This window comes from Lepidochelys kempii, chromosome 3 (genome assembly GCF_965140265.1).
Source record: "Lepidochelys kempii isolate rLepKem1 chromosome 3, rLepKem1.hap2, whole genome shotgun sequence".
In the NCBI taxonomy this organism is placed as follows: domain Eukaryota; kingdom Metazoa; phylum Chordata; order Testudines; family Cheloniidae; genus Lepidochelys; species Lepidochelys kempii.
The window spans coordinates 119,282,735-119,308,364 of record NC_133258.1 but is presented as its reverse complement, the minus strand read 5'-3'; the positions used below and the strand labels follow the sequence as shown (position 1 = coordinate 119,308,364).

Below are 25,630 nucleotides of genomic sequence, written 5' to 3'. Positions count from 1 at the left end.
GCAGGAATTTTTTCACACTTTGTATGTATAAAAAGATCTTCTGTACTTTCCACAGTATGCATCCGATGAAGTGAGCTGTAGCTCATGAAAGCTTATGCTCAAATAAATTGGTTAGTCTCTAAGGTGCCACAAGTACTCCTTTTCTTATTTTCCTCACTTTCCTTTGGAAAAACTCTCCAAGTTGATATTCAGCTCTTTGATGTAGCAGGCTGCCTAAAGAAGGACTTTATTTTAAATGCTCTGCAGTGACACTTTTAAAGTTAATATTTGTTCAAGAAGTAAAAAACTGTATTTGTGATTACAAGCTAGCCTCCAGCCACTTCAAGGAAGCCTCTGAATACACCCCCCACCTGCAGGACTGAAAGGAAAGGAGATGAAATTCCATTCCTCCACAAAACTGAACTGCTAGCGAATATTAATTAGAGAGTTCTTGGTATAAGCTCATTTGTTGAGATACCAGAATCGAGTGTGGGGATGGTAGAGGGTACAATTCGATATAAAAAGCTGATGGCAATGTACTTGACAATAACCCCTATAAACAGAGACAAGGATAGCTGTTCTCTAGTTGTAAGAAATTGTCAAATTATTTCAAAGGGCACTAGAGAAGACTGGAGACTTCTGTAACCATAGTGCAACCAATCTCAGTTTACATTAGCTTCTGGTATACAGCAGGTAGAGTTCTTGAACCTAACCTACAATTATTTTCTTGTAGTGAATATCAGGTACAAAGTAGCAATTGCCAAAAGCCAACTTCAACACACACTTTGCCATTTATAATTGGAAGTGTTTAGCCTGAGGGCTTGATTAGGAACTTACCCACGAATCTGGGTGGATTAAAAAAACTTGATTGAAAAAAAATTAAAATTTATTTAAATCAAATATTTTATTTAAATTAAATATTTTTATTTCAAAAATCAACCTATTAAAACTAATTTTTCTATTAAGACAATCTATATTAAGGCCTATTAATCTAAATTATTAATAATATTAATCTATATAAATTTTATAATCAATTAAAACAATTCAATATTACTTTCTAATTTAATCAGTACATGTTTGCTGTCAAATTTTAAAGAAAGTTCAACCACTGAATTGGTGGAAGTCCCTGGCTAAGCACCCGGAGCCAGTGTTTGCTGAAGTGCTAAACCAGCTTTTGACAGCAGTAAGCTTCTTCTGCAGGTGCAGAGAAAATACTTTCTTCATTTCAGTCTATTGAACTAGTTCATTTCAAAGACTATTTCATTTCATTCAAAACTGAGAAATTAACTGGGAGTTGAAAAAGAAGGAAGCCTTGTTTTTCTCTCCAAGCTATGAATAAAACTGAGGTGTGAGAGGAGATCTGGCTAACTCTAAAATCCTGAAGGACACAGTGACTAGAAACAATCAGCTCAATTCATGTAATTTATTTAATAAATCAGTTACTCTTACATGGAACACATGTTTTGATATTCTACAGGTTAGCAATAGGCACACTCCAAGCCTCGAACCCACCAAGCTTCAACCTGTAATATACAGCCACTGGTCCCCTGCACACTCACATTATCCAGAAATTCACTCCTTCCAGAGAAACAGTATAACCCAGCTCACCAGGTCTACCACAGATCACTGTTCTTACAGGTATGTTTACAGTGAAATCAAGTGTCAGTTTATTTAACAAGGAATAGAGATTCAAGTAAAAGTATTGGAAACAAATGTTAAAATGTAAAATAAAATCATAACATGCTTTCTAAAGTCTAGACTTAATTAACAAGATACTATCCTGTCTAACCAAGTACTCCTCATGCAAAATCCTGAAGCATTTTACAGCTAGTTTCGCTGTGACCCTTTTTTCATGAGAAACATGCTGTTTCTCTCCTCAGTGAAAGAGCCCGTGTGTTGCTTGTTACCCCAAGATATACAAAAAGAATCTTTTGTCTTTATTCATAAACAGGGACCAACACACACACCCCTCCCCATTGTTTGTTTCATCCTATAGATTTCCTTTCTTGTAGATTTTGCAATCTCTTATTTTGCCAGTGGCTCATGCAAACAGGCATACCTTGTGAGGCAAATGATACGCAAAATAACCAGACACAGAGATAGGCGTCTGTTACCTTGGAAATATTCCTTTCAGGCAAGGAGTATGTCTAGGGTGACCAGACAGCAAATGTGAAAAATCAGGACAGGGGGTGGAGGGTAATAAGAGCCTATATAAGAAAAAGACCCAAAAATCAGTACTGTCCCTATAAAATCGGGACATTTGGTCACCCTAAGTATGTCACCACCTGGAGATCTGCCTTAATGCCAAGGCGACAAGAACACAATTTTCAGTATAGATTCACAACTCCTTAAAGATTATCCTTCCATATATGTCGCAATGACTAAGACCACCAGTGGGCTACTGGCTCTCAGTAGAGCCCTCACATGACAACTTTCGGTGAACTATCACGCATATATCTGATCCAGGTGATTCCGGTAAAGCCCCATGCACTCCTTGTGCCTTTTGTCAATTGGCACCAAGGGATCCTTGGATCACACCCTCCAGTTGTACTCTCTCTGGCTTAATCATTTGGAAAAAAGAATAAGTAGGTGTGCAAAATTTGTATTAAATAAATTGAAGACAAAGAAATGACAGAGTAATTCAAGCTCATGGATAAATGGCTGACGTTGGTCCATAAAGACAAAGTAATAAAATAAAGGATAGCGAAAACTTCAAAAAGGTCACATACATATAGATCTAGGATTATATTGAATAGAACTAAATATCGTGCACTGCTCCTAGTAGTCGCTTTAATAGCAAAGAACTGTAAATAAATACAATTTTTTTTTTTACTATTAAATATCAAGTCATCCAACTTATACTAGTCAAGTAACAAAGCCTCATTTCAGATAACGTACTCAAATGTTGTGGTTTTATTACATCATTACTTGGCAAAAGCCAACAGGCTTAAACTAGTATTTCATTTCACTTTGAAGGCCTGCTCTTGTAGTCATAGCAATTGAGAATTCAGTCTGTCTTGTATATGTTAACAGCAGCTAATAGAAAATATTAGCAATTTTTAACCACTGCATCTGGCAAAGCATACTGCTATACCTGTGCTATCCTTTACTTAAAAGTTAGGACAAAACAATTTACTAGTTTAAGACAGTAGAATGAACAGATGTGCCTTTTCAAGCAAAAACAGCTTCAGAAGGCAGGTGGGAACTAAGCTGGTGGACCAATTTCAAAGGGAAATGCTACTTTTCACCTGTTGCAGTCAGCCGTTCTCAAAATATTTCAGGAGTGGCTGGACTTCTTGAAACGTCAACTGTTACTTAAATACTGAACTCTTTCAAAGGATTTTTTAAAGGATTTTTTTTTTAAGTGACATTTAAAATTTAAGGTAACATATCAGAATAGCAGTATGTTCATTTCTGAGCAACTGGGACACATCTTCAGTGGCTGAAGGACTGGCATCAATCCTCAGCACACCTGAGCCACACACATATAGCCTAAGAATAATGTGGCTCACTGCTTAATCCTTGCACAGGTACACTTTTTTTTTTTTTAGTGACTATTATGAAGATCTCTGGTTCTTACGCAAGCAAGACTCAAATTCTACACCAAAAGCTGTTAGTGGTTATTGTATAACCAGATAATGGCATAGAGAGTACACTTATAAAGTTTGCGGATGATACGAAGCTGGGAGAGGTTGCAAGTGCTTTGGAGGATTAGATTAAAATTCAAAATGATCTGGACAAACTGGAGAAATGGTCTGAAGTAAACAGGACAAAATTCAATAAGGACAAATGCAAAGTACTCCACTTATGAAGGAACAATGGGAAATGACTGCCTAGGAAAGCGTACTGCAGAAAGGGATCTGGGGGTCATAGTGGATCACAAGCTAAATATGAGTGAACAGTGTAACACTGGTGCAAAAAAAGCAAACATTCTGGGATGTATTTGCAGGAGTGTTGTAAGCAAGACACGAGAAGCAATTCTTCTGCTCTACTCCACATTGATTAGGCCTCAACTGGAACAGTTTTGGGCGCCACATTTCAGGGAAGATCTGGACAAATTGGAGGAAGTCCATAGAAGAGCAACAAAAATGATTAAAGGTTTAGAAAACATGACCTCTGAGGGAATATTGAAAAAATTGGGTTTGTTTAGACTGGAGACTGAGAGGGGACATGATAACCTTTTCCAAGTACATAAAAGGTTGTTACAGAGAGGAGGGAGAAAAATTGTTCTCCTTAACATGAGGATACAACAAGAAGCAATGGTCTTAAATTGCAGCAAGGGAAGTTTAGGTTGGACATTAGGAAAAACTTCCTGTCAGGCTAGTTAAGCACTGGAATAAATTGCTTACAGAGGTTGTGGAATCTCCATCATTGGAGATTTTAAACTGTAAGGATGGTCTAAATCATGGGTGGGCAAACTTTTTGGCCTGAGGGCCACATCCGGGAATAGAAATTGTATGGTGGGCCATGAATGCTCACAAAATTGGGGTTGGTATGTGGGAGGGGGTAAGGGCTCGGGTTGGGGGTGCAGGCTCTGAGGTGGGGCTGGGGATGAGGAGTTTGGGATGTAGGAGGGTGCTCTGGGATGGGACCGAGGGGGTCGGAGGGGGATGAGGGCTGGGGCAGTGGGTTGGGGCATGGGGAGAGGTTCCGGGGTGCAAGCTCCAAGCAGCACTTACCTCAAGCAGCTCCCAGAAGAAGTGGCATGTCCCTTCTCCAGCTCCTACACTGAGGCGCGACTAGGCAGCTCTGCACACTGCCCCATCTGCAGATATTGTCCCTGCAGGTACCGCCCCTGCAGCTCCCATTGGAGTGCTGGAGGGGGCCATTGGAGTGCGTAGGAGCCAGAGCAGGGCCATGCCGCAGCTTCCGGGAGCCGCATGGAGCGGTCCCCGACCCTGCGCCCTGGCTGGAGTGCCAGAGCAGGGCCGAGCCACGCGGTGTGGCCCCCGACCCTGCGCCCCGGCTGGAGCAGGACCAACCCAGCGCCCCAGCTGGAGCGCCAGAGTACTGGCCTACGAATCAATGAACCTGCCAGACAAAGGAAAGCTCTTCAACTCACACAATAATGACTCTTTGGATCAGGAGCAGATTTACCATGAAAGCAACCACAGTGGCCCCCAATGACAGGGAGGCCCCAAAACACAGAACAAATATCTGACAACCTTTCCCCAAGACCCGCCCAGCAGCGCAGCAGGGCTCAAGCAGGCAGGCTGTCTGCATGCCATGGCCAGTGGCCCCACGCCACTCCCGAAAGCAGCTGGCTGCTGGCACATCTCTGGACGCTCCCTGCCCGCTCTGCCTCCCTCCCTATGCTCCGCTTTGCTCCCAGAAGCGGCCGGCATGTCCCTGTAGCTCCGGAGGGTGCCTCCACACACTATGCCTGCCCCAAGCGCAGGCTCCGCAGCTCCCATTGGCTGGGAACTGAGGTCAATGGGAGCTGCGGGGCAGTGCCTGCGGGCAGCAGTGCAGGGAGATCCTCTGGGCCCCTCCCTCCGCCGCCTAGGATCCGCTGCCGGAGGGTGGGGTGTGCCAGTCGCTGTGGGAGGCGTGCCACCCAAGGTAAGCACTGCCCCCGACCCCCTTCCCCAGCCCAGAGCCCGCACCCAAACTTCCTCACAAAGCCCCCCCCCAACCCCTCCTGCACCCCTGCCCCAATCAAGGTACCTCACTTTATTTTCATTTACTTCCCATTTCTTATAATATAGGAGGAGGAGGAGGAGGAAGAAAAAAAGAATGAAAAGCGGGGGGGGGGGGAGAGATAAGTGCGAATGTTCTTTTTCTTGGCTGATCGGGGGGAAAGGGGGGTGGCCATGGCGAAAATGAAGCTGCGCACAGGGCCCCACTAACTCTAAATCCACCACTGCTTTTGGGTGCAATTACAATATGGAAACTTCAACTCTTTCTATAGGGAGTTTCATTCTTGGTGCTTATAAATCATGGACACCCCACCCCCCCCATCACAGGCAAGCCATAACAATCCATTACTTTGGGCTGGACTTCAAAGTGGAAGAGGACTCTGGTGTTAATGCCTGCTTCCTATACTGGGGAAATTTATTATTTACAAAGCCCAAACACAGGGAGACTGCTTTTGGAACTGGTGAGGCAAGAATATGGGCAAGTCTAACTTAGGTTCTAATATAGAGTAAGCATATATTTAGTGTGTTAAAAACATCTGTTTTTCTCCAGTAGCACATTAGCTTTATTTGTTGGGGTACTGTATACACATTTTATTTTGTTTATGTTGGCAGGGTTTAATACCCGAAGATAGAAACACATGAGCCAAGATTTCTGCCACTTACAAAATGAAAGAAGTATTTTTTTAAATTATGAAGCTTAGTGCCTCAATAGTCCAAAGCAATCTTACCATCTATGTTTTGGAATATACTTGTAAAATGAGCAGTTTTATTTTTAACTGTGACACTAAATATTCACAACTAGTCAAATAATTTGATTAAACAGTTCTAGTTCTCTAAATTTCATGGTATTTTATATTGTGGAAAGCTGTTCAAAGCAACAAGATAGTCCCATTGCTTTACAACACTGAAACCTATTATGTCACCTGTTCATGAGGTGACAATTCCAATAGTACTAAAGTTGGAATAGCTTATAAAAATAAGACACGAAGGAACCAGCATATTTAACAATACAGTTCTCACAGTAGTTTGACAAATTTCAGAGGTGATGGCTTCTATCCCTTTGTAATTAAGATCAATTACACAACTTCCTGTCACAACAAAATTGTTTCTGGTCAGATAAAAGTCACGTAAACAAAAGAAATATACCTATGCATATCTTGTAATTTTAAATAAGATTTTCAAAAGACCATTAAATTAGATGTTTTAACAGACTGGCAGACAATTCACAGATAGAAAAGGAGTACTTGTGGCACCTTAGAGACTAACAAATTTATTTGAGCATAAGCTTTCGTGAGCTACAGCTCGCTTCATCGGATGCATGCCACGAAAGCTTATGCTCAAATAAATTTGTTAGTCTTTAAGGTGCCACAAATACTCCTTTTCTTTTTGCGGATACAGACTAACACGGCTACTACTCTGAAAATTCACAGATAGAAATCTATTGAACAACTCATAAGATGTACTACAATTCGTCTTAAAAAACCACAATGGTCTTGAGGTAAGCCATGTAATTGGTAAAGCAAAAACAAAGGCACAAGTTAAAAGGGCTTTTATTTATTTTTTCCAGAAATTAAATCAGTATATGGAGAGACTAGAAATGAATTTTATCTGGTTACAAACATTTAATAATGTTAAGAATCAAGTTTTCAAACAAGATGAAATCTGCATAGGTAAGACTTCTCCTCCCCTTTAGCTATCGTAAACAGGAGATTTTTTAAATAATGATATGCTCTGGGGAAATGATGTTCTGATGACTCAATCTCTAGATGGTAAAAATAACCTAGAAATACTGAGTCATATAGGCAGCAGCAGCATCTGAGCAAATCATCATACAGGACCCAATCTTTTCTTCCATGTACGTCAACTGGAGTTTTGCTAATGACTTCAATGACAATAAGATCAGGTCCATTAAAAAACAAAAGCAACAAGGAAAACAAACTCATGTTGGCAATCGCCAAAATGTGAGGGAAACCACGTATCCATTGACTGCAGGAAGTTTATGAAGATTATAAACAAAAACAGCTAGAAATAAATTAAGAAAGCAGTGGGTCATGCACTTGAGGCATGACACCAAACTAACTTATTTTTATATGGCCCTGTTTAAGTCCACATTTGTTTTTCTCATTCTATGGGTGGATTGTGGTTTTTTAGGGTAAATTTGCATTACCAAGCATTCTTACCCAATAAATCTTCTTCCTGCTTGACATTTTTATTGCTGTTAACATCTTGGCATTTGTTTTCTTTTGGCCTAATCCTGCAAATCCTTACTCACATTAGTAAACCCACTGATTTCAATTGACTACTTGTTGAATAAGGGTGCACAGGAGCAAGCTCTTTGTTTGTAAATACAGTTTACAGCATAGTGATCTCATTTCTTGTATTACGTGTTGCTTCACTGAACTCCCAAAGGGTGGAGAGTGCTGAAAGAAGCAGGAAATGGTTTGTATAACTCCCTTCCACCTAACAATGCTATTAAGACACAATTCATATTTTGTTAAATACTCCTCCATAAGAAATCAATTTCAATAGCTAAGATGGTCTTTAAAAGGTTTAATTTTTTCTGCACAAAGGAGTAGACAGTTTTAGAACACTTAATTTAGTTCATTTGTTAGAGATGCCTCTCAGTTTTGGTTTGAATTAATCTCAACAAACCCAAAGGGGAGTTCACTTCTGCACACAAGACAGCGAAGAGAACTAGTTCTACTTTGGTTTGTCACTAAGAATACAGCTGAGAACACTTCAAAACTTACCCATTTCAGCAAACCTAACAGTGAAAAAGACTAAAACTGAAAGGAAATTAAGGAATTAAAATTTTTAAAAAATAAGGGTGCAGATAGGGAGCATAAAGCTTTACTTCTAAATTTTGGAGATCCTCTCTCTGTCCTCCTTAAAAGTGCATTTATTTGTTTGCAAGTATTAAAAATATGCCAGTTAACACTTTTTTCTAAGAACCAAAGTGTACTCTGTGTCCTAAAAAGTTTCTTCCTAAAACACCTCAACATATGAAAAAAAGGCCCAATCCTGCAAACAGATCCACACATGTGGAACCTTAGCCCACAGAGTCCCATTGACTAAAATGGGACTCCATGCTGGGTAAAGATCTGCCTGTATAGATCTCCCTGAGGAATAGGGCCCAAAACTGGCAACTAAGGATCTGATCCTGCAAAACAAGTGTCTTTGCTCACGCAAGTAGTGCCATTTACCCATTGACTCCAATGGGACCAAGAGAATCAGTCAGGCTGATTGATTTCAAGTTAAAATCCAGATCTTACATTAGTACCACAAAAGCACAGTGTACTTGACATACTGGATCCTCTTATTATAGTCTTTATTTTTCCTGCTGGAAGAGTGACTTAGCAAATTCCAAACTAGACCTCCCAAGGAAAGGAATTATCTATTAAATAACATATGTCTCTAAAAATATGTTGAGCCTGAGATCACATTCTTGAGAAGTCAGCATACAGCTCCTTGGTGTTTCCAGCACCCCACAACTGAATGAAGCTTAAATGTGACAAATGACATAATAAAAGTGAAATTACAACATTGCAAATAACGAGAAAAATGGTTGGGTCAATTACCTCCAAGAAATCAAGTAGGCAAATGCAGAAAGAATCTAACTCGGGGCGGGCAAACTTTTTGGCCTAAGGACCATATTGGGTTTCTGAAATTGTATGGAGGACCGGTTAGGGGAGGCTGTGCCTCCCAAAACAGACAGGTGTGGCTTGGCCCCCACCCCCATCCGACCCCCCCGCTTCTCGCCCCCTGACGGCCCCCCTGGGACTCCTTCCTCATCCAATCCCCCTGTCCCCTGAAGACCCCCCTGGGACTCCTGCCCCATCCACCGCCCGCCCCGCTCCCTGTGCCCTGACCGCCCCCAGACCCACCACCGCCCCATCCAACCCCTCCTTTCATTCCTGACTGTCCCCCTGGAACCCCTGCCCCATCCAACCACCCCTTCTCCCTGTCCCGCCCAGAATCCCTGCCCCATCCAATGCCCCCTCTCCTTCCTGACTGCCCCCCCCCGGGACTCCTGCCCTCATTCAACCCCCTGTTCCCCGCCCTCTGACCACCCTGAACCCTACTCACACCCTCGCCCCCTGACCACCACCCCAAACTCCCCTGCCCTCTATCCAACCCCCCCGCTTCCTGCCCCCTTACTGCGCTGTCTGGAGTACCGGTGGCTGGCGGCGCTACAGCCGTGCTACCCAGAGCACCAGGACAGGCAGCCGCGCCGCCCGGCTGGAGCCAGCGACGCCACCGCGCAGCACAGAGCGCTGGGTCAGGCCACCCAGAGCATTGTGCCAGTGGCGCAGTGGGCGGAGGCTGCAGGGGCCGGGGGAAAGCAGGAGAGGGGCTGGGGGCTAGCCTTCCGAGCCAGGAGCTCAGGGGCCAGTTCCCTGGATGTGGCCCGCAACATGTAGTTTGCCCACCTCTGATCTAAAGTGTCTTTTCTGAAAGGGTACCACAGAAGCAAACCTAGTGTTTTTCTCTTGTATAGAAATAAACTTTACAAGTATTAATTTAGCCTCCCTGCACATCTGTGAATTAGGGAAGTGTTCTCCCCCATTTATACATAGAACTGAGGAACAGAGAAGTTATCAACATTTTCTAAAATGTCCACTAATTTTGGATGCCTCAGATGTTAAGTACCCGCTCTGATATACCTAGGAGCCTGATTTTCAGAGGTGCTAAGTAACCATCCGTTCCATTTAAGTCAATGAAAGGTGCTGGCCCTCAGAACTTAATGGAAATCAGGATCTACTGATCTCAAGTTAAGCATCCAAAAACTGGGGAACCCAAAAATCAGTGAACAATTCTGAAAATGTTGGCCTATATGACTTGCCCGAAGTCAGAAAGAAAATCCACAGCTGAGTCAGGAATACCCCAGTCCTCTATCAGTATTGCATCCCAACCCTGGGCCATAGCTCCTCCCTTTAAACAGGTTACTCAGTTTGTAAGGATGCTTAAAAGGTCACAGCCACAAAATGTGGATTTTTTTACTCTCCTCCTGTATTTCCTATTATTTCAGTAGGAAGCTGACAATTGCCTGAGGGGGCTCAGAGGAGAGCCACAAAAATGATAAATGGATTGGAAAACAAGCCTTATCGAGAAAGACTCAAGGAGCTCCATACAGTATATTTCGCATATCAAAGACAACGTCAAGGGATAATTCGATCACAGTTTAAGTACCCACAGGGAAAAAGAAATTTGGTAATACAGGGCTCCTCGATCTAGCAGACTACGGTATAACAAGATCTAATGGTTGGAAGTTAAAGCTAGACAATTCAGACTCAAATTTTTTAAGAGTGAGGGTACTTATCCATTAGAATAACTTCAAGGTTTGTGGTCGATTTTCCGTCACTGGAAATCTTTAAATCAATATTGGATGTTTTTCTAAAAGATATGCTCTAACTCAAACAAGAATTAATTCAGGGAAGTCCTGTTGCCTGTGTTATGCAGGAGGTCAAACTAGCTGATCACAATGGTCCCTTCTGGCCTTTGAATCTATGTATACAGTGGTTAAAATGTTATTAAACTAGGACAAATAAATATCCAAGGTCAACAACCCTACTCTAGGATTATGTTCTGCAGATTTTTGCATGTGTATTTCCAACATTTGGCATGTTTCTCATTGGAGTCAGCTATTTCAGAAGGGTTGGGATTAAAAATAATAAATACAATCCTATTTCATTTATATGGTAAATTATTATTTAGCTAACTTTCTGAACACTGGGTATTGAAATTCAAACAGTCTTCTTGCACCAACCATTAAAAAGAAAAATATAATAGGTCAATTGCTTCTACATTTGTTAGTCTCTAAGGTGCCACAAGTACTCCTTTTCTTTTTGCTTCTACAAGGATCACAGCTGACAATTAAACAAGTTTACCAAATTTAACCCTAAATAGCTGTATCTCATATGCATGCCATACAACAAAAACTTAATAGTTTGGCACCACTCTAATAGAAACTTAACTTACCAGTATAGCAAAACAAAAAAAACAAGTCTTTAATTTGCAAATACTGAAGGTTAAAATCAGGAAGTAATATGCAACAGTTTTCCCCAAAAATTAAGAAATAAAGAAGGAAAAATAATTGCTGCTCTTCTACCCACAATATAATTTTAGCTAAATCAGGGATAGCATAATCTGTCTTTAGTTTCTGAAGAAGTTATAAACTGGGGAGCTATTTAAAGAAAAACAGAGTGTTTAAGTCTCCACATTTATACAATTAAATTACTCTTCTTTCCAGGCACAGAATCAACAGTAGTCCTTCATATCCTCCTTTCAATACAGTGCAGGTCCTATTCCACATTGAAATAGGCACCATTTGAAGTGATTACCGCAATTGCAGAAGTACATATATGCCAAAAGTAATGCAGTTTTCCTTCTAACTACCACAAGTAATAGAAGTGTTCTGGTGTGTCCGTGCACACACACACACACATACACGCATACACATTTATCGCAAATTAGTTCAAACTAACAATATTAAAACCAAGCCAAATCCAACATCAACATTCTAAACCTCTGATGCATATACACTCCAATTTTAGGTGTAACAGTAAAATTTTTAAAGCACCTATCTGACTTGGGATTTAGGCTTCTTATCTAAAGAGTAATGTGCATCTATTTATACAATACTATTAATGCACTAAATTGGATATATACAAGATACAGAATTTGTCAAATATTAAGTCATCCAGAATCATATACTATCACTATTCTCTATGGATAGGGTCTACTAGTAACAAAATGGAACTTTTTAAGCTGCAGAACTAGTTTATGGAACCAGTTGTATCCCAAAAGCATTGTTTCCAATATTGTGACACGTCACAATAAGTACGTTTGGCCTTTAAAAAGTTAAGAAAATAAAAAACTACTAGTCAGACAACACACCTTTTAATGAAAACAGCATAATCTTTTATATTCAGCTAAGTTAGCAAATAAATACTGTAGATTACTTAGACTGGTTTCAGATATGCAAAGTCCAATTACTACATTAGTTTTCTAATAATGTTCAGAAACAAAGCAAAATAATTTAGTCTCATACTTTTTAGAAACCAAATACACTACTACAAATCAAAATCAGACCGTAGAACTCCTAACACTGCTAATTCACATGCTACAAAAATCACATGGCAGCAGGAAAACAGTTTTTTAATATGAGCTACAAAAAACAGAACATTATTCAGAAGATTATATAAAACAAATATGCATCAGTTCTTTGAAGAGCAACTGTGGAATACATGTGGCCTTTTCCAATCTATTAGTGGTAGTCTTGTTTTATAAAGTGGAACACACACACATGCATCACTAGAAGAGAATAAATGAATTTATCCCACTGCAATCAAACTGACCGGAAAAGACACCTTCTATACTTGGCCATTATCAGGTGTATAAACCTACTATGCTATATACAGAAAACAAGCAATACTTCCAGGCAAATATACATAACCACAGACAAGGCAGAGTTCCATTGAGCAACTGAGTCTTGGGTCTGATCTTTTTGTAATGTAAGTCATTGTATCAAATACTAAGGCTATGTCTACACTTAAGGTGCTGCAGCTGCACCACTGCAGTGCTTCTTGTCTAAACCAAGTCTTAGGTCACCTTAACTATGTCTCTCTCGGGGTCTCACCCCGAGTAATGTAGCTAGACTTAAATCTCAAGTGTAGGCCAGACCTAACAACACAGTCATTTTCCTTCCTGCTTGAATGCTGAGTACTGTATAGAAAAACACAGAACAAAACGCAAAGTTGAATGACATTGAAATGTCTAGAGTTTGGTTCCGTAAGGACTTTTTCAAGGGCGCTGACCAGTCAGTCACAACTGCCACTAAAGTCAACAAGAGCAGCAAGGAGTTCAGCAACTCTGAAAAGCCAAGGCCCAGGTTTTTTGCTTGCACAGCTGTGAAATTAAAGGGACAACCTAAGGTACTTCAGCCCCCAAACATTTATTTCTTTGTTTTACAAAACCTAACATGAACAGAAATGTGTCCATGCCACTGCTTTGAAATTTCAATGAACATTAGGGGGAGTGTTTTTAAATCCAAGCACAATGTTCCCAACTAAATCATGCCACTCTTGCCCATATCAGGACTCGGGAGAACCAAAGAGAAACAAGACGCAAAAGTGAAACTGACCAATCTATCATCCCCGTCCGGACAGGGTAAAATGCCCATGCCCACATGATAAATAGCGACACACATTTTAATTCTTCCAGCTATTATTAGCAGCACAGATTCGGAAGCTGCGGTTGAGCGTATCCGGCGGGGAGGGTGTTTAAACGAGGTGCCACTGGGTTTTGTAACTCAGGGGGTCCCCTCTGATCTGCGGGTTACAAGTCACCCCGGGCACTGTGCCCCTGGCCTGACGTTGGGGGCGGCTGAGACCATCCTGCAGCATGTGGGGTCAGGCGAAACACCACGAAGAGCGGGGGGGGGGGGGGGGGACGACTGTAAAACTTTGTGACGCTGGAAACGCCTTTCCCCTCCTGCCTGGCCCGAGGGTGGGTCCAGGGCCCAAGCGAGGCACAATCACACGGGCCCCGGGGGTGAGGGTCTCCGGGATCCCCCGGCCCTGGCGGTTACACGGGGGGGGGGGGGGGCGGCCGCCGAGCCCAGCCCCGAAGTGGCGGGGGTTCATCCCCACAACGCCCCGGGGGCTGCCCCAGCCCCTTCCTCGCCGGCCCCTGGGCCTGGCCCGGGGGCAGAGAAACACCAGCCTCCCCCCACCCCAACCGCGGGTCTCCTGGGACTCGCCCCCGACGGGGGGGGGGCGGGGGAGGCCGACCCCGCTCCCCTCCCCGCGGCTCCGGGCACTAGCCCGGGCCGGGCCGGGCCCCGCGGCGGCCCCTCACCTTGGTGGCCATGGTGCTGCTGGCGCGGGGTTCCCGCCGCGCGCCTCCCCTGCCCCGCGACGGGCCCGGCTCTGCCGCTGCCGCTGCTGGGCCGCGGCTGCTCCGAGCCGCCCAGTCACAAGTCCCGCCACCGCCCCCTCCGGCTGCCGGGGCTGTTTGGCTGCTCAGCAGAAACCCGCCGCGCTGGGCGGGCCGGAGCTAATGTAGCACCCGGGCAGCGGCCAGGCTGTGTCCCGGCCCCTCCCCGCTCGCTCCTCTCCTTCCTCTCCTCCTGCTCGCTTCCCCTTCTCGCCCACCCCCGCTTCGTCCGCGGCCCACATTTCTTCCCCCAGCTACCCCGCACCACCCCCCCGGCACACACACTGTTGTTTGCACTGTTTAGCCCTTGTTTCTTTGTGAGGATAGATTATTGGAATCAGAAAGGCGGTGAGCCGCATTTTGCTCACTTACATAGGTGTAAATTCGGAGTGACTCCGGATTTACACTGGCATACTTGATGACAGAATCTAGCCCTGAATATTCAGACTTGCTTCAGCTCGCCTCGCCCATTTGCTGGAAGACTAGGTCCTTTGGGTTATTAACATTCTTAGGTTTCAGAGTAGCAGCTGTGTTAGTCTGTATTCGCAAAAAGAAAAGGAGTACTTGTGGCACCTTAGAGAGTAACCAATGCATAAGTTTTCGTGAGCTACAGCTCACTTCATCCGATGCATTCAGTGGCAAATAACATTCTTAGGCAGTTTGTACAATCTCTCTAGCCATCTGAAATCTCGCTTTTTGGGGAGGAGGGGTCAGCATCCTCATTCAACTTATTTTTGCTTCAGCCATTAATGTACTGGAGGAATCTCCACTGGTAGATTCACTTGAAGCTACTGGCATATTTACCTTCCTACCAAAAAAATACCACTAATGCAAAAGTGAATGCATTTGTAATCAACCATTCCCACTGCCAGATATTTCTTTAAAATGCAGACAAAACAACATTTGACTGTCTGTGTGTTGTTGGGGTTTTTTGTTTGTTTTTTTTTGGGGGGGGGTTGCTTTTTCTATGAAAGTATTTTCCATGCAGTCTTGGAACAGTAATTTCAGAAAATTGGACCTCAAGGAAATGAATCTACTATCACATCAAGTTTCCTCTATTACTGTCTTTTGATGTGTAATTCATTTGTGATCTGTGTGTCATCTGGGCCTCAGCAAGCTGATAGTATTACAGTTACACGCAAAAGACCTTAGTGCTTAGAGGTACATCTCCATAGCCCTCGGCAGCAAGCCTCCCTGCCCAGGTCCACAGACTTGGGGTTGCAGAAAGCACATTAAAAATAGCTGTGTAGATGTTAGAGCTGCAGTTCTGGCTCTGAAGCCGAGGGAGGGAGATGGACTTCAGAACCCAAGCCACAATGTCTACACAGCTATTTTGAGCGTGGTAGTGTGAGCCTAAGTCTTTTGACCCAGGTTGGGTGTCTCGCTGCCACAGGCTGTCTGGATATACCCCCAGTATCTCAGTCATGGACTAGGACCCCATTGTGCTACGTGCTGTACAAATTAAGAACAAAAAAGACAGACTACCCTCTTTGGGGCGGGGACTAAGATCTGGTCTACACCTAAAATGTAGGTTGACCTAGCTACGTTGCTTGGGTGCAGAAAATTCAAGCCCCTGAGAGACACAGGCAAGCAGACCTAAGCCCTAGTACAGATACCTCTAGGTCAACGGAAGAATTCTTCCGTCAACCTAGCTACCATCTTTCAGAGCAATTGATTTACTGCAGCAATGGAAAATCCCCTTCCATCGCTGTAGTATCTACTCTATGACACTACAGTGGCGTAGCTGCAACTGCCACTGTAGCTTTTTTGTGTAGACATACCCTAAGTATAAGACAAGACACCACAGAAAGATACAGACAGAAGCAGAAGGACAAGAAATCAAAGGGACAATACTGGTCAACATCATGGCTTGTGGTCTCATCATACAAATTTATAGTAAAAGACAATTCTTATCCCAATCAATTTACAGTCTTAGGTAAAAGGGGGAAACAAATGGAGGGGGACAGAATACAATGACTGTAATGCAAACATATTTTGCATAGACTATCTATGTGCATAGTTTGCAAATATAGCTATTTGAGGGTGTATTTTGTTTGGTTTTTGATCAGTAGCAAGCAAGGTCTCACCTTCAATCCCAGTTTTTAAAAAGGTAGTGTAATTGTACAAATTGTCAATGAGCCAAACATTATTATTCCTAAAAATCATGTATAATATTATGAAGCAACATAATGCCTTACATGCATATTTCCGTATCTGAAGTGCTTACAAGCTTCTTTTGCTATTGGTAACTCTTTCTGCTGAGCCAGACAACTTTAATAAAACAGAAAAACAGCATACCCACAAGTCTTTTAACTTGAAAATGAAGTTGCAACTTTCCCCGCCTTTTATGTAGAACAAGTGAAATATCTGGGCAGTTTTCTAGCTATCATCTTGAACAGGAGCAATAAAAAATATATGTGGCTGCTGCAGAGCTGAAAAGCAGCTGTTTAGCAGCAACCACACCATTTTTTTGCTGTAACAACGGTCAGGACTGATTAATTTGAAAAACATTCAAACTCCATTTTGATGTGGTTTTTCAATTAGTTTTACAATCCAAACAAATGTGCTATGGTGTGTTTATTCTAGTTGTTTCATTCTTTAGACCATGTCTTGAGAGTGAACCTCTCATACACACACCTTTCCTCCTAATGCTTCAATCTTTCTCCACTTTGTTCTCAACATCTTGCCTTCTGAAAACTACCAGGAAGGGCTTCATACTCTAGGACTGATGGCCACTTAAACAACATTTGTCTGTCTTAGACATAGAAACAAAGTAATGATTTGAAGGCCTCTTTACACATCTAAAATCTCTGATCTTCTAGACAATGTTCCTCCACAGGCTGATCCTAACAAGAAGGTTTACTGGAGAAGTTTACAGGTGGATAGGAACATCCTTACAGCTGCTTATTTCTACATCCTTGCCAGATCACATTTCTCTTCCTAGCTGAAACCTTCATTATAAGCTAACACAAAAGCCTTAGCACAAACGGACTGCCAAGGGGAGACACCTAAAGTGATTTCTAAAACCCTTTGCATAGGTGAGCTCTCTGCTGCCTAGCAGAGTGCTGAGGACTTTGGCCCTAGTTCGTAAAATGACTTAACCACATTCTTAACTTTAAACATATGAGTAATTCCACTGACTTCAATGGGACTGTTCATATACCTAAATAATTTGCTGGATAAGGGCCAAAGTACTCAGCACTTTGCAGAATCAAGCTCATATTTTCTATTTGATACATATGACTTTAGCTACTCAACACCCAATTTGTACTTCCAAAGCCCCATACCTCAAACTGAGGTATCAATATAAATTTTAGAAGTGAAAAATCTCCTTTCCATAAAAGCTGTTAAGCAAGCACATATGTTGGATTTTGTTATTTCCCCTCGCTATGACTTTTCCTAGTAAATATGTACTCTTGTGGTTCAGTTTATTGAACTAAATTTTCCAGGGATATAAATGGTCACTTCAGTAGAATCCAGTGAAGAAATTAACAATTTCACTAGAAAGGGCTGAATTAGTTAAATGAAGACCCTGTTGTCAAACACACACTATTCAAAATACTTATATTTGAGATGAATTGTGGCCACCCATTGTGATCGGAAAGGGGGCAAAGAGCATTCCTCAAATCTTTCTCATTCCTGCTCAGATTCTGACCACAGTTGCAGCTCCTGAACAACCCTGAGCACAAGGGCTGCAGAGGGTTAATGCTGCCATGGGTGCTAGCTTATCCAAATTTGGTAGGGTAGAGTAAATGCAGGACCAGATCTTTACCCACTGCTGAACAGCAGGGCTGGTCAGCTATAGAAGGGCGTTCTTTCTGCATTGTCCTAAGGGCTTTTCCTCAGCATCTCCCTCTAGTTTGACAGAGCCACTGCCCCCAACAAAGGGCAGTGCCTTAATGCTACAATCTGAACTAAGGAGGTAATGGCCAAGGAAGCTGAGGAATTTACCACAGCCATGGAAATATTCTGTTCTAAAACTAAACTTGTTACATCAGATGAAATAACTGGAAATACTCCAGTAGACAACTTTGCAAATGGAAGCTTCCGTCAAATATAAGTATAATCTAAATTCCTGACAGCAGACACAGTGACAGTTAATTCCATTAGTTCTTTATTTTCCAACATGTTTTGTAAATTATCATTACCACACTAAAGTCAAAAGGTTAAAAGGCTACCTGTGCCACCATCTTTGCCTCATGCCTATATGAATTGTGTCACTGTGTAATATTTGAGAGTCTCATACCACAAAATTTTATGGCAAAGTTGACAAAAGCTCCACCAGCAAAATCTTTACTGTTCTTCCAGATGTTGTTATGGGATCAAGAGAAGACTAATAGCCAGAAACAAGTATAAAATACTTCAAGCCTCACTCTCTCCCCCCTTTAACCTCATCACCTTATTTGCCCTCTAACAGTAGAACATTTTTCTTGTTTTTCTGAAAAAAAAAAAAATCTCAAATTTCCAAAGCTTTCTAGTGGTTGAAAGCAGTCCATTCATGATTTAATCTTTGACTCAGTCATAATAGTTCATGGATTTTATTTTTCCTTCAGGATTCACATACACACACATTTTGTCTTATTTAACTCTGACCTCAAAGGCTCTGAAATCATGGCAAACTTCCTCTTAGCTGATTTGATGTGCCTTTGGTTGAGCCTAGTAACTGCTATTCCAGTTGCCAGGGTGTGATGCGAGCTGCTCCTTTCCCACATCTCCAGCCACTGCTGAGAGGTACCTAAACACTGATTTGCATATACAAATGCAACATCGTAGCAAAGCAATGAATCCCTTTTGTTTGTGAGTATTTCTGAACAGTAATTTGATGTGACAATAACTGGAGTAGTATTTGTGAAAATACATTAAATTAGCTGCCATGGAACATATAAATGGTTCTTTTCCTCCTGTTGCAGTGATCGGAGTTGACAAAATTCATCCCTTGGTCATGAAGACCTAAGAATTCCTTTCAGTATCAGTTTCTTCATTTTGGCACTATCGCAACTCATGCTGAAACAAGTGTTTTCATATTCAGTGCAAACTATAGTTCATGTGATGCGACTTTGCCAAAGATGTGGACACATTTTTACTCTCTTATTCCACACCTCACAGCAATGACGATGGATCAGATCACATGTGTACTGTCAAACTGGCAGGGCCAGCTAACCTTGAAATCCCATAAGTTGTCAAGTCCAGACTTCTCTAGGTCCTAACAGCTGGTCTAGATAGAACTTTCCCCTTATAATTTTTCATTCTGGGGATTTATCTCCCAGGAAACAATTCTGAGAAGAGCTTTGTTTGTAATTTCTTTACTTCTTTCCTCAGCCCATCAACTCCTTGTGATTGCTAATTGATCACAATGAGATGTCCAGCACCTCAGTCATTAGTACTTAATTATTTAGCTCCACATTGGAGTACTACATTGTAATTTTTCCAACTCAGTCCTGTTTCATTTGTTTTTCACTTTCTTCCTCTGGCTAAAGTGAGGATATTCGGTCTAACTCACTTTATTATATACTCGGCCAGCGTACTTATTTTGTGTTTCAGAGTAACAGCCGTGTTAGTCTGTATTCGCAAAAAGAAAAGGAGTACTTGTGGCACCTTAGCGACTAACCAATTTATTTGAGCATGAGCTTTCGTGAGCTACAGCTCACTTCATCGGATGCATACTGTGGGAACTGCAGAAGACATTATATGCACAGAGGAGGTATTGTTTCATGGTCTCTGTGCATATAATGTCTTCTGCAGTTCCCACGGTATGCATCCGATGAAGTGAGCTGTAGCTCACTAAAGCTCATGCTCAAATAAATTGGTTAGTCTCTAAGGTGCCGCAAGTACTCCTTTTCTTATTTTGTGTTGATTGTGAATGTAATGTATGTTTCCATTTTCTTTATGGTGTAGACAAAATATATTGTGCTTTGACTACTTTTGCACCCTGATTGGTAGAAAGCCATCAGTTTTGGTTGGTCACTTTGGACAGGGCTGTGAACAATCCGTGGTTTATTTTCAGTTTTACCTATTATGGAGGAAGGAGTCTGCCAGCTGCAATGAACTGTAATGTCAAGAAGATACCATCCCAAAAGCAACAGTTACTGTAAACTACATCAAAGTGGCTGGGTATTCTGATCCATTGCAAAATTTCTGTTGACTTCAACTAGGCCAAGGTTTTCATCTGAGGTGTTTGTCAGTGCCTGCACTCCAACGTACCACTAATGAATAGTACAAAATATATTGTACCAGTTATTTGCAAACTTTCTTGGAATAACAGGAAAATATCTGGATTTTTTTCTTGGTATGTAATCACAAATGTAGAAATCATTCCCCTACCTTCTAGTACTTATGTGGCTATCTCCATTGATGAGTGTCATAAAGGGAAGGGTAACAACCTTCATGTATGCAGTAATATAAAATCCCTCTTGGCCAGAGGTACAGAATCCCCTTACCTGTAAGGGATTAATCAGTTCAATTAACCTAGCTGGCACCTGACCAGAAGGACCAATGGGGAAAGAAGATGCTTTCAAATCGGGTGGGGGGTGGGAAGGCTTTGTTTTAGTGATCTGTGTGTGTTCTCTCAGAGACAAAGAGAGAGACCAAGCAAGTAATCCAGCTCCTACCAAAAGATGCATCTAAAATTACAGGAATAGTAAGTAATAGCAAGGAAAGGCATTAGATTATCTTTTGTTTTAGCTTGTGAATTTTCCCTGTGCTAAGAGGGAGGTTTATCCCTGGTTTTTGTAACTTTGAAGTTTTGCCTAGGGGGGAATCCGCTACGTTTTAAGTCTTATTACCTGTAAAATTACCTTCCATCCTGATTTTACAGAGATGCTTCTTTTACTTTTTTTTTTCTTTATAATAAAGGTCTGTTTTTTAAGAATCTGATTGGGTTTTAGTGTCCTAAAAACCCAAAGGTCTGGTCTGTGCTCACCTTGTTTACCTATTTGGTTGGTATATTATTCTCAAGCCTCCCCAGGAAAGGGGGTGAAGGGACTTGGGGGGATATTTTAGGGAAACAAACTCCAAGTGGTCCTTTTCCTGAATCTTTGTCTAACTCAGTTGGTGGTGGCGGCAGCAGTACCCATCCAAGGACAAGGAAGGATTTGTGCCTTGGGGAAGGAAGAAATAAGCTTAGGGGTCTTTTATGCAGGTCCCCCATCTGTACCCCAGAGTTCAGAGTGGGGAGGGAACCTTGACAAGGAGGAATCTTATTGGCAGGATATGAGACTCAGGCCATGTTTATGCTACAGCAGTACAGCTGCATTGTTGCCTCTGTAGCACTGTAGTATAGATGTTTCCTGCACTGATGGATAGTGTTTTTCCATCAATGTAATAAATTTTCCTCTCCAAGATTGATGGAAGAATTCTGCCATCAATGTAGCCACATCTATGCCATCTGTGCTCTAACTATGGCTCTCAGGGCAAAAAAACCCTCGAGCTATGTTGCTCAGGGCTGTGGACAATCTAATTTTTAAGTGTAGACCAGATTTTAGTTGAAGATCAAAGATTAGGACCTGTTTTCTCCAGTCTCTGAAGTTTAAAGGAAGAGGGGCATTAGGACTTTCTTTCAGATGACTAACAAAAGACAAATCTCGCTCAGCTAATGTGGCTTTAGGCTCAACTCACACTGAAATTCAGTAGAGTTGGAATGCCTAACTCCATTAGGCTCCTTTGAAAATGGTGACAGCCTTAGGGGTAGATTACACTTAAAAATTAGATTGACCTTGCTACGTTGCTCAGTGCTGTGAAAATTTCATGCCCTGAGTGTCATGGTTAGGTCAGCCTAACCCCCAGTGTAGACATGGCTAGGTTGACAGAAGAATTATTCCATCAACTTAGCTACGACCTCTCAGAGAAGTGCTTTAATTATAATGACAGAAAAACTGCTTCTGTCGATGTAGGCAGCATCAACATTATGGCACTAAAGCAACACAGATAGATGCAGTGCCAAAGCTGTGCTTCTATAACATAGACATGAAATATAGTTACACTTGTTTGGGGACTGTTTTGAGGGTATCATTTTTTTCCTCTGAGCAGATCTATAATGACAGTCCCAAGGTGTTTAATTCCTCAGCTCTAACTGGTAACATGTTTATCAGGAAGTTTCTGCAGAAATCTATTAGGCCATTTCTCCACAGATCATTTCTAAAGGAAACAGTGATTTACAACAAAGTTAACAAAGAAAAGGTTGTACTAAGGCCTGGTTTTATCACTTGGTAATGCTGCCATGAAAGTATGTTGTCAGCATAGTAGTGAACTTGTTGATTATGGAAACACAATTAGCTAAAGCATATACAATCCTTCGGTTGTCATGTCATCCCAGTAAAGTAACTGCTCCACTCTGACAACAGACACTGAAAAAGGACTTGCAACATGCTTTCATGGCAGCATTACCAAGTGATAAAACCAGGCCTTAGTACAACCTTTTCTTTGTTAACTTTGTTGTAAATCACTGTTTCCTTTAGAAATGATCTGTGGAGAAATGGCCTAATAAACAGATCTCTGCAGAAACTTCCTGATAAACATGTTACCAGTTAGAGCTGAGGAATTAAACACCTTGGGACTGTCATTATAGATCTGCTCAGAGGAAAAAAATGATACCCTCAAAACAGTCCCCAAACAAGCGTAACTATATTTCATGCCTTCTATAAGGCATTGTTCATCTTCTCGCAGGGCAGAGAGCGTCCCTCAGGAAGAAGAATTCTGAAGCCTCAGTTTGACATACATGTATTTTTAGTTTTCATGTCAACACACATTAGCTCTTGCATGCATGGTCTTTCTTCCAGTCCCAACTAAACCCTCCCTATATGTGAATATTTTTACTGAAACATTTTAGAAACCAACGACAGCATTTGCAAACATAGCATATATCATTCATACAGGTTACTGCAAATAAAGATCCTAGTATTCTAGTAAGGGGACATTACGGTATGGCTAGAGGAGGGGACAGGAAATCAGGCTTCTGATTAAGATATGAGTAAGATATTTAGCTCTATGCCATGATTTTTCTATCTGTAAAAGTGGTTATAATAATCTCTGTCTCAGAGCATTGGCATGATATTTAATGTATGTAAAACATATTGTGCTTTTCAACCAAAGTAAAACATAAGGACAAATTAATAGTATAACAAAATATGAATGGCGGGAATCTTCAAAAGAGGCTAGGGGAGTGAGATGCCCAAATACTTTTGAAAATCCCAGCCAATGTTATTAGTGAGACCATAAATCCACACAGATGTTTGTCCTGTCAATAGTGTCATTATAATAAAAGTGATGCCTTAGAAATCCAAGTGTCCCACACCGTCCTGTGTTTGAGTATCAAGGTGTAAAAGACTAGCTGACCTTTCTTCTGTCCTAAGCACCAACACAGCTTTATCAATTCTGTATGGACAGCAGTTAAAGTGTCTTCCAATATATGCTAGAAATATGTCCTTCTAGCTGCAAAAAATAAAAACAAAAAGCTTTAGATGAGGCCAAGAGAACAAGGTGGGTTGAATGTTTTACAGCAGTGTTTTCAAGGGGATGTAGCATCTTATCTTCTGGTGACAAGATGGGGGTTAGATCTTGGAACTTATTCTGATGAAATTAAAATTGGTTCTTCAAATTAATTGAGACTTCCCTTTTAAGCTCACAGAGCATGCTTGTCCAAACTTTTTGAAGTTATGGGGGCATTACAGATCCAGCACTTGGCCATCTGCTCTGTTTGTGGTTTTGACCACAGAAGGCCTACTTTTAAATGCTAAGCTTTGTATTTAAAGAAATGTGTTCAGTCCTATCTGTTCTTGACATCAAAAATAGTTACTGAAGAAATAAAACCAAAATGCAAAACACTTTCCTACAATGAGATAAAATATAAAGCCAACTGAAGGGATGAGTGTAGTTAAGAACAGGAAGTGGCCAACTAAATCACTGTGCTATCCCTTCTGAATCCCATCTGTCTGTTTTTCACCAAACTCTCTTCCAGCTCCGGAAACAGCTACCTGTAGGGGTCTTGTCATAGAGAGCTTGCTGCATTGTGCCCTTCTTTTGTAAGTTAGTCCAGTATCTTTACAGACATAAGTTATAGCTGTTATGGAAGAAATAGCCCCAGTGGAATAAAGTAGTTAGAGGTTAAAATACTCTCTCCTTTGTAGAAGTCAGACTTGAAAGACACATGTAGCCCATGGAAGAATTTTAACACTACAGCCAGCAGCCACCCTAACTCCTGGAATGTTTGTAAATTTGTTTCACACATTTTCTTTGTTTTTGTTTTCCAGCATAAGCAAAGAGCATCCAGCCTTTTCCATGGCTCAGGAAGATGTTATTTTGGAGCTAAGGTGAATTCTGAGCTTTCCTGGAGCAGTTTGTGCCCTTCCCACTCTAGCTTATTTCTTACTTCTCTGAATTGCCTTCTGCTACTACTGGTTTCAAAAGTCATGTTTACAATGCATGCATAGGAACGCTGCGTCAAGGTAAACTCTCCTAGCATGTGACAGAACTTTTTTCTTCACTTGAAATCTCAACATTTTCATTATGGCATTTTTGGGGATTTCATCTAAAGGAATCTGTGCGCTTTTTCAATATGCAGTCTGTGTAAGACATTCTCTCCCTCCCCCCTCACATTATTTCCATTATTGGGTTTGTTACAAATCCAGTCATTACTTCGCATGCAACTTCCTCTGCAACACCTATTGTTCTTAATTTGGAGCATCATGCTCTGTTTTCCAGAACTTCAATTTCCTTGTAAATATATTATAATCTTTCCTGAATAACTCAGTTGACAGTGGCCTTAAAAATGTCTTACAGATAATGCTCTTTCAGCCATTCTTTCAATACATTTTCTGCTTTGGAGTCTAGAATTTTAACAGGTTGCAGTAACTCTTGTCTAGTCTATTATTTTATTAGTTTGTATCATGGTAGCACCTACAGACCCCAATCTGAGATCAGGGTCTCAGTATGGTAGCCACACACAGTAAGCATTTTGGCCTACCTCTCTGATGTGCAGTGGCACTTTGTCTGTTTCCCTCTCACTGTCTGGATCTTTCTTGGGCTTCTTCCTACACTTGAAATCTCCTCATAGGCCTTCTCCATGGCATATCCTAGGCTAC

The 25,630-nt window shown here is 41.6% G+C and overlaps 1 protein-coding gene across 5 annotated transcripts in view; it reads right to left on the bottom strand.

Moving 5' to 3' along the window:
* The window catches only part of SNX9 (sorting nexin 9), a 98,754-nt gene extending 84,090 nt beyond the window's left edge, over window positions 1–14,664 (bottom strand). For 2 of the 5 annotated variants that reach the window (XM_073337766.1, XM_073337767.1), the window contains exon 1: window positions 14,478–14,661. In XM_073337766.1, the coding sequence (XP_073193867.1) occupies window positions 14,478–14,489 (12 nt within the window). In that variant the 5' untranslated portion in view covers window positions 14,490–14,661. Of the gene's footprint in view, window positions 1–14,477 lie in introns of all 5 variants that reach the window. The other 3 variants (XM_073337769.1, XM_073337770.1, XM_073337768.1) reach the window with 2 other exon arrangements.
* Window positions 14,665–25,630: the final 10,966 nt, after the last annotated feature.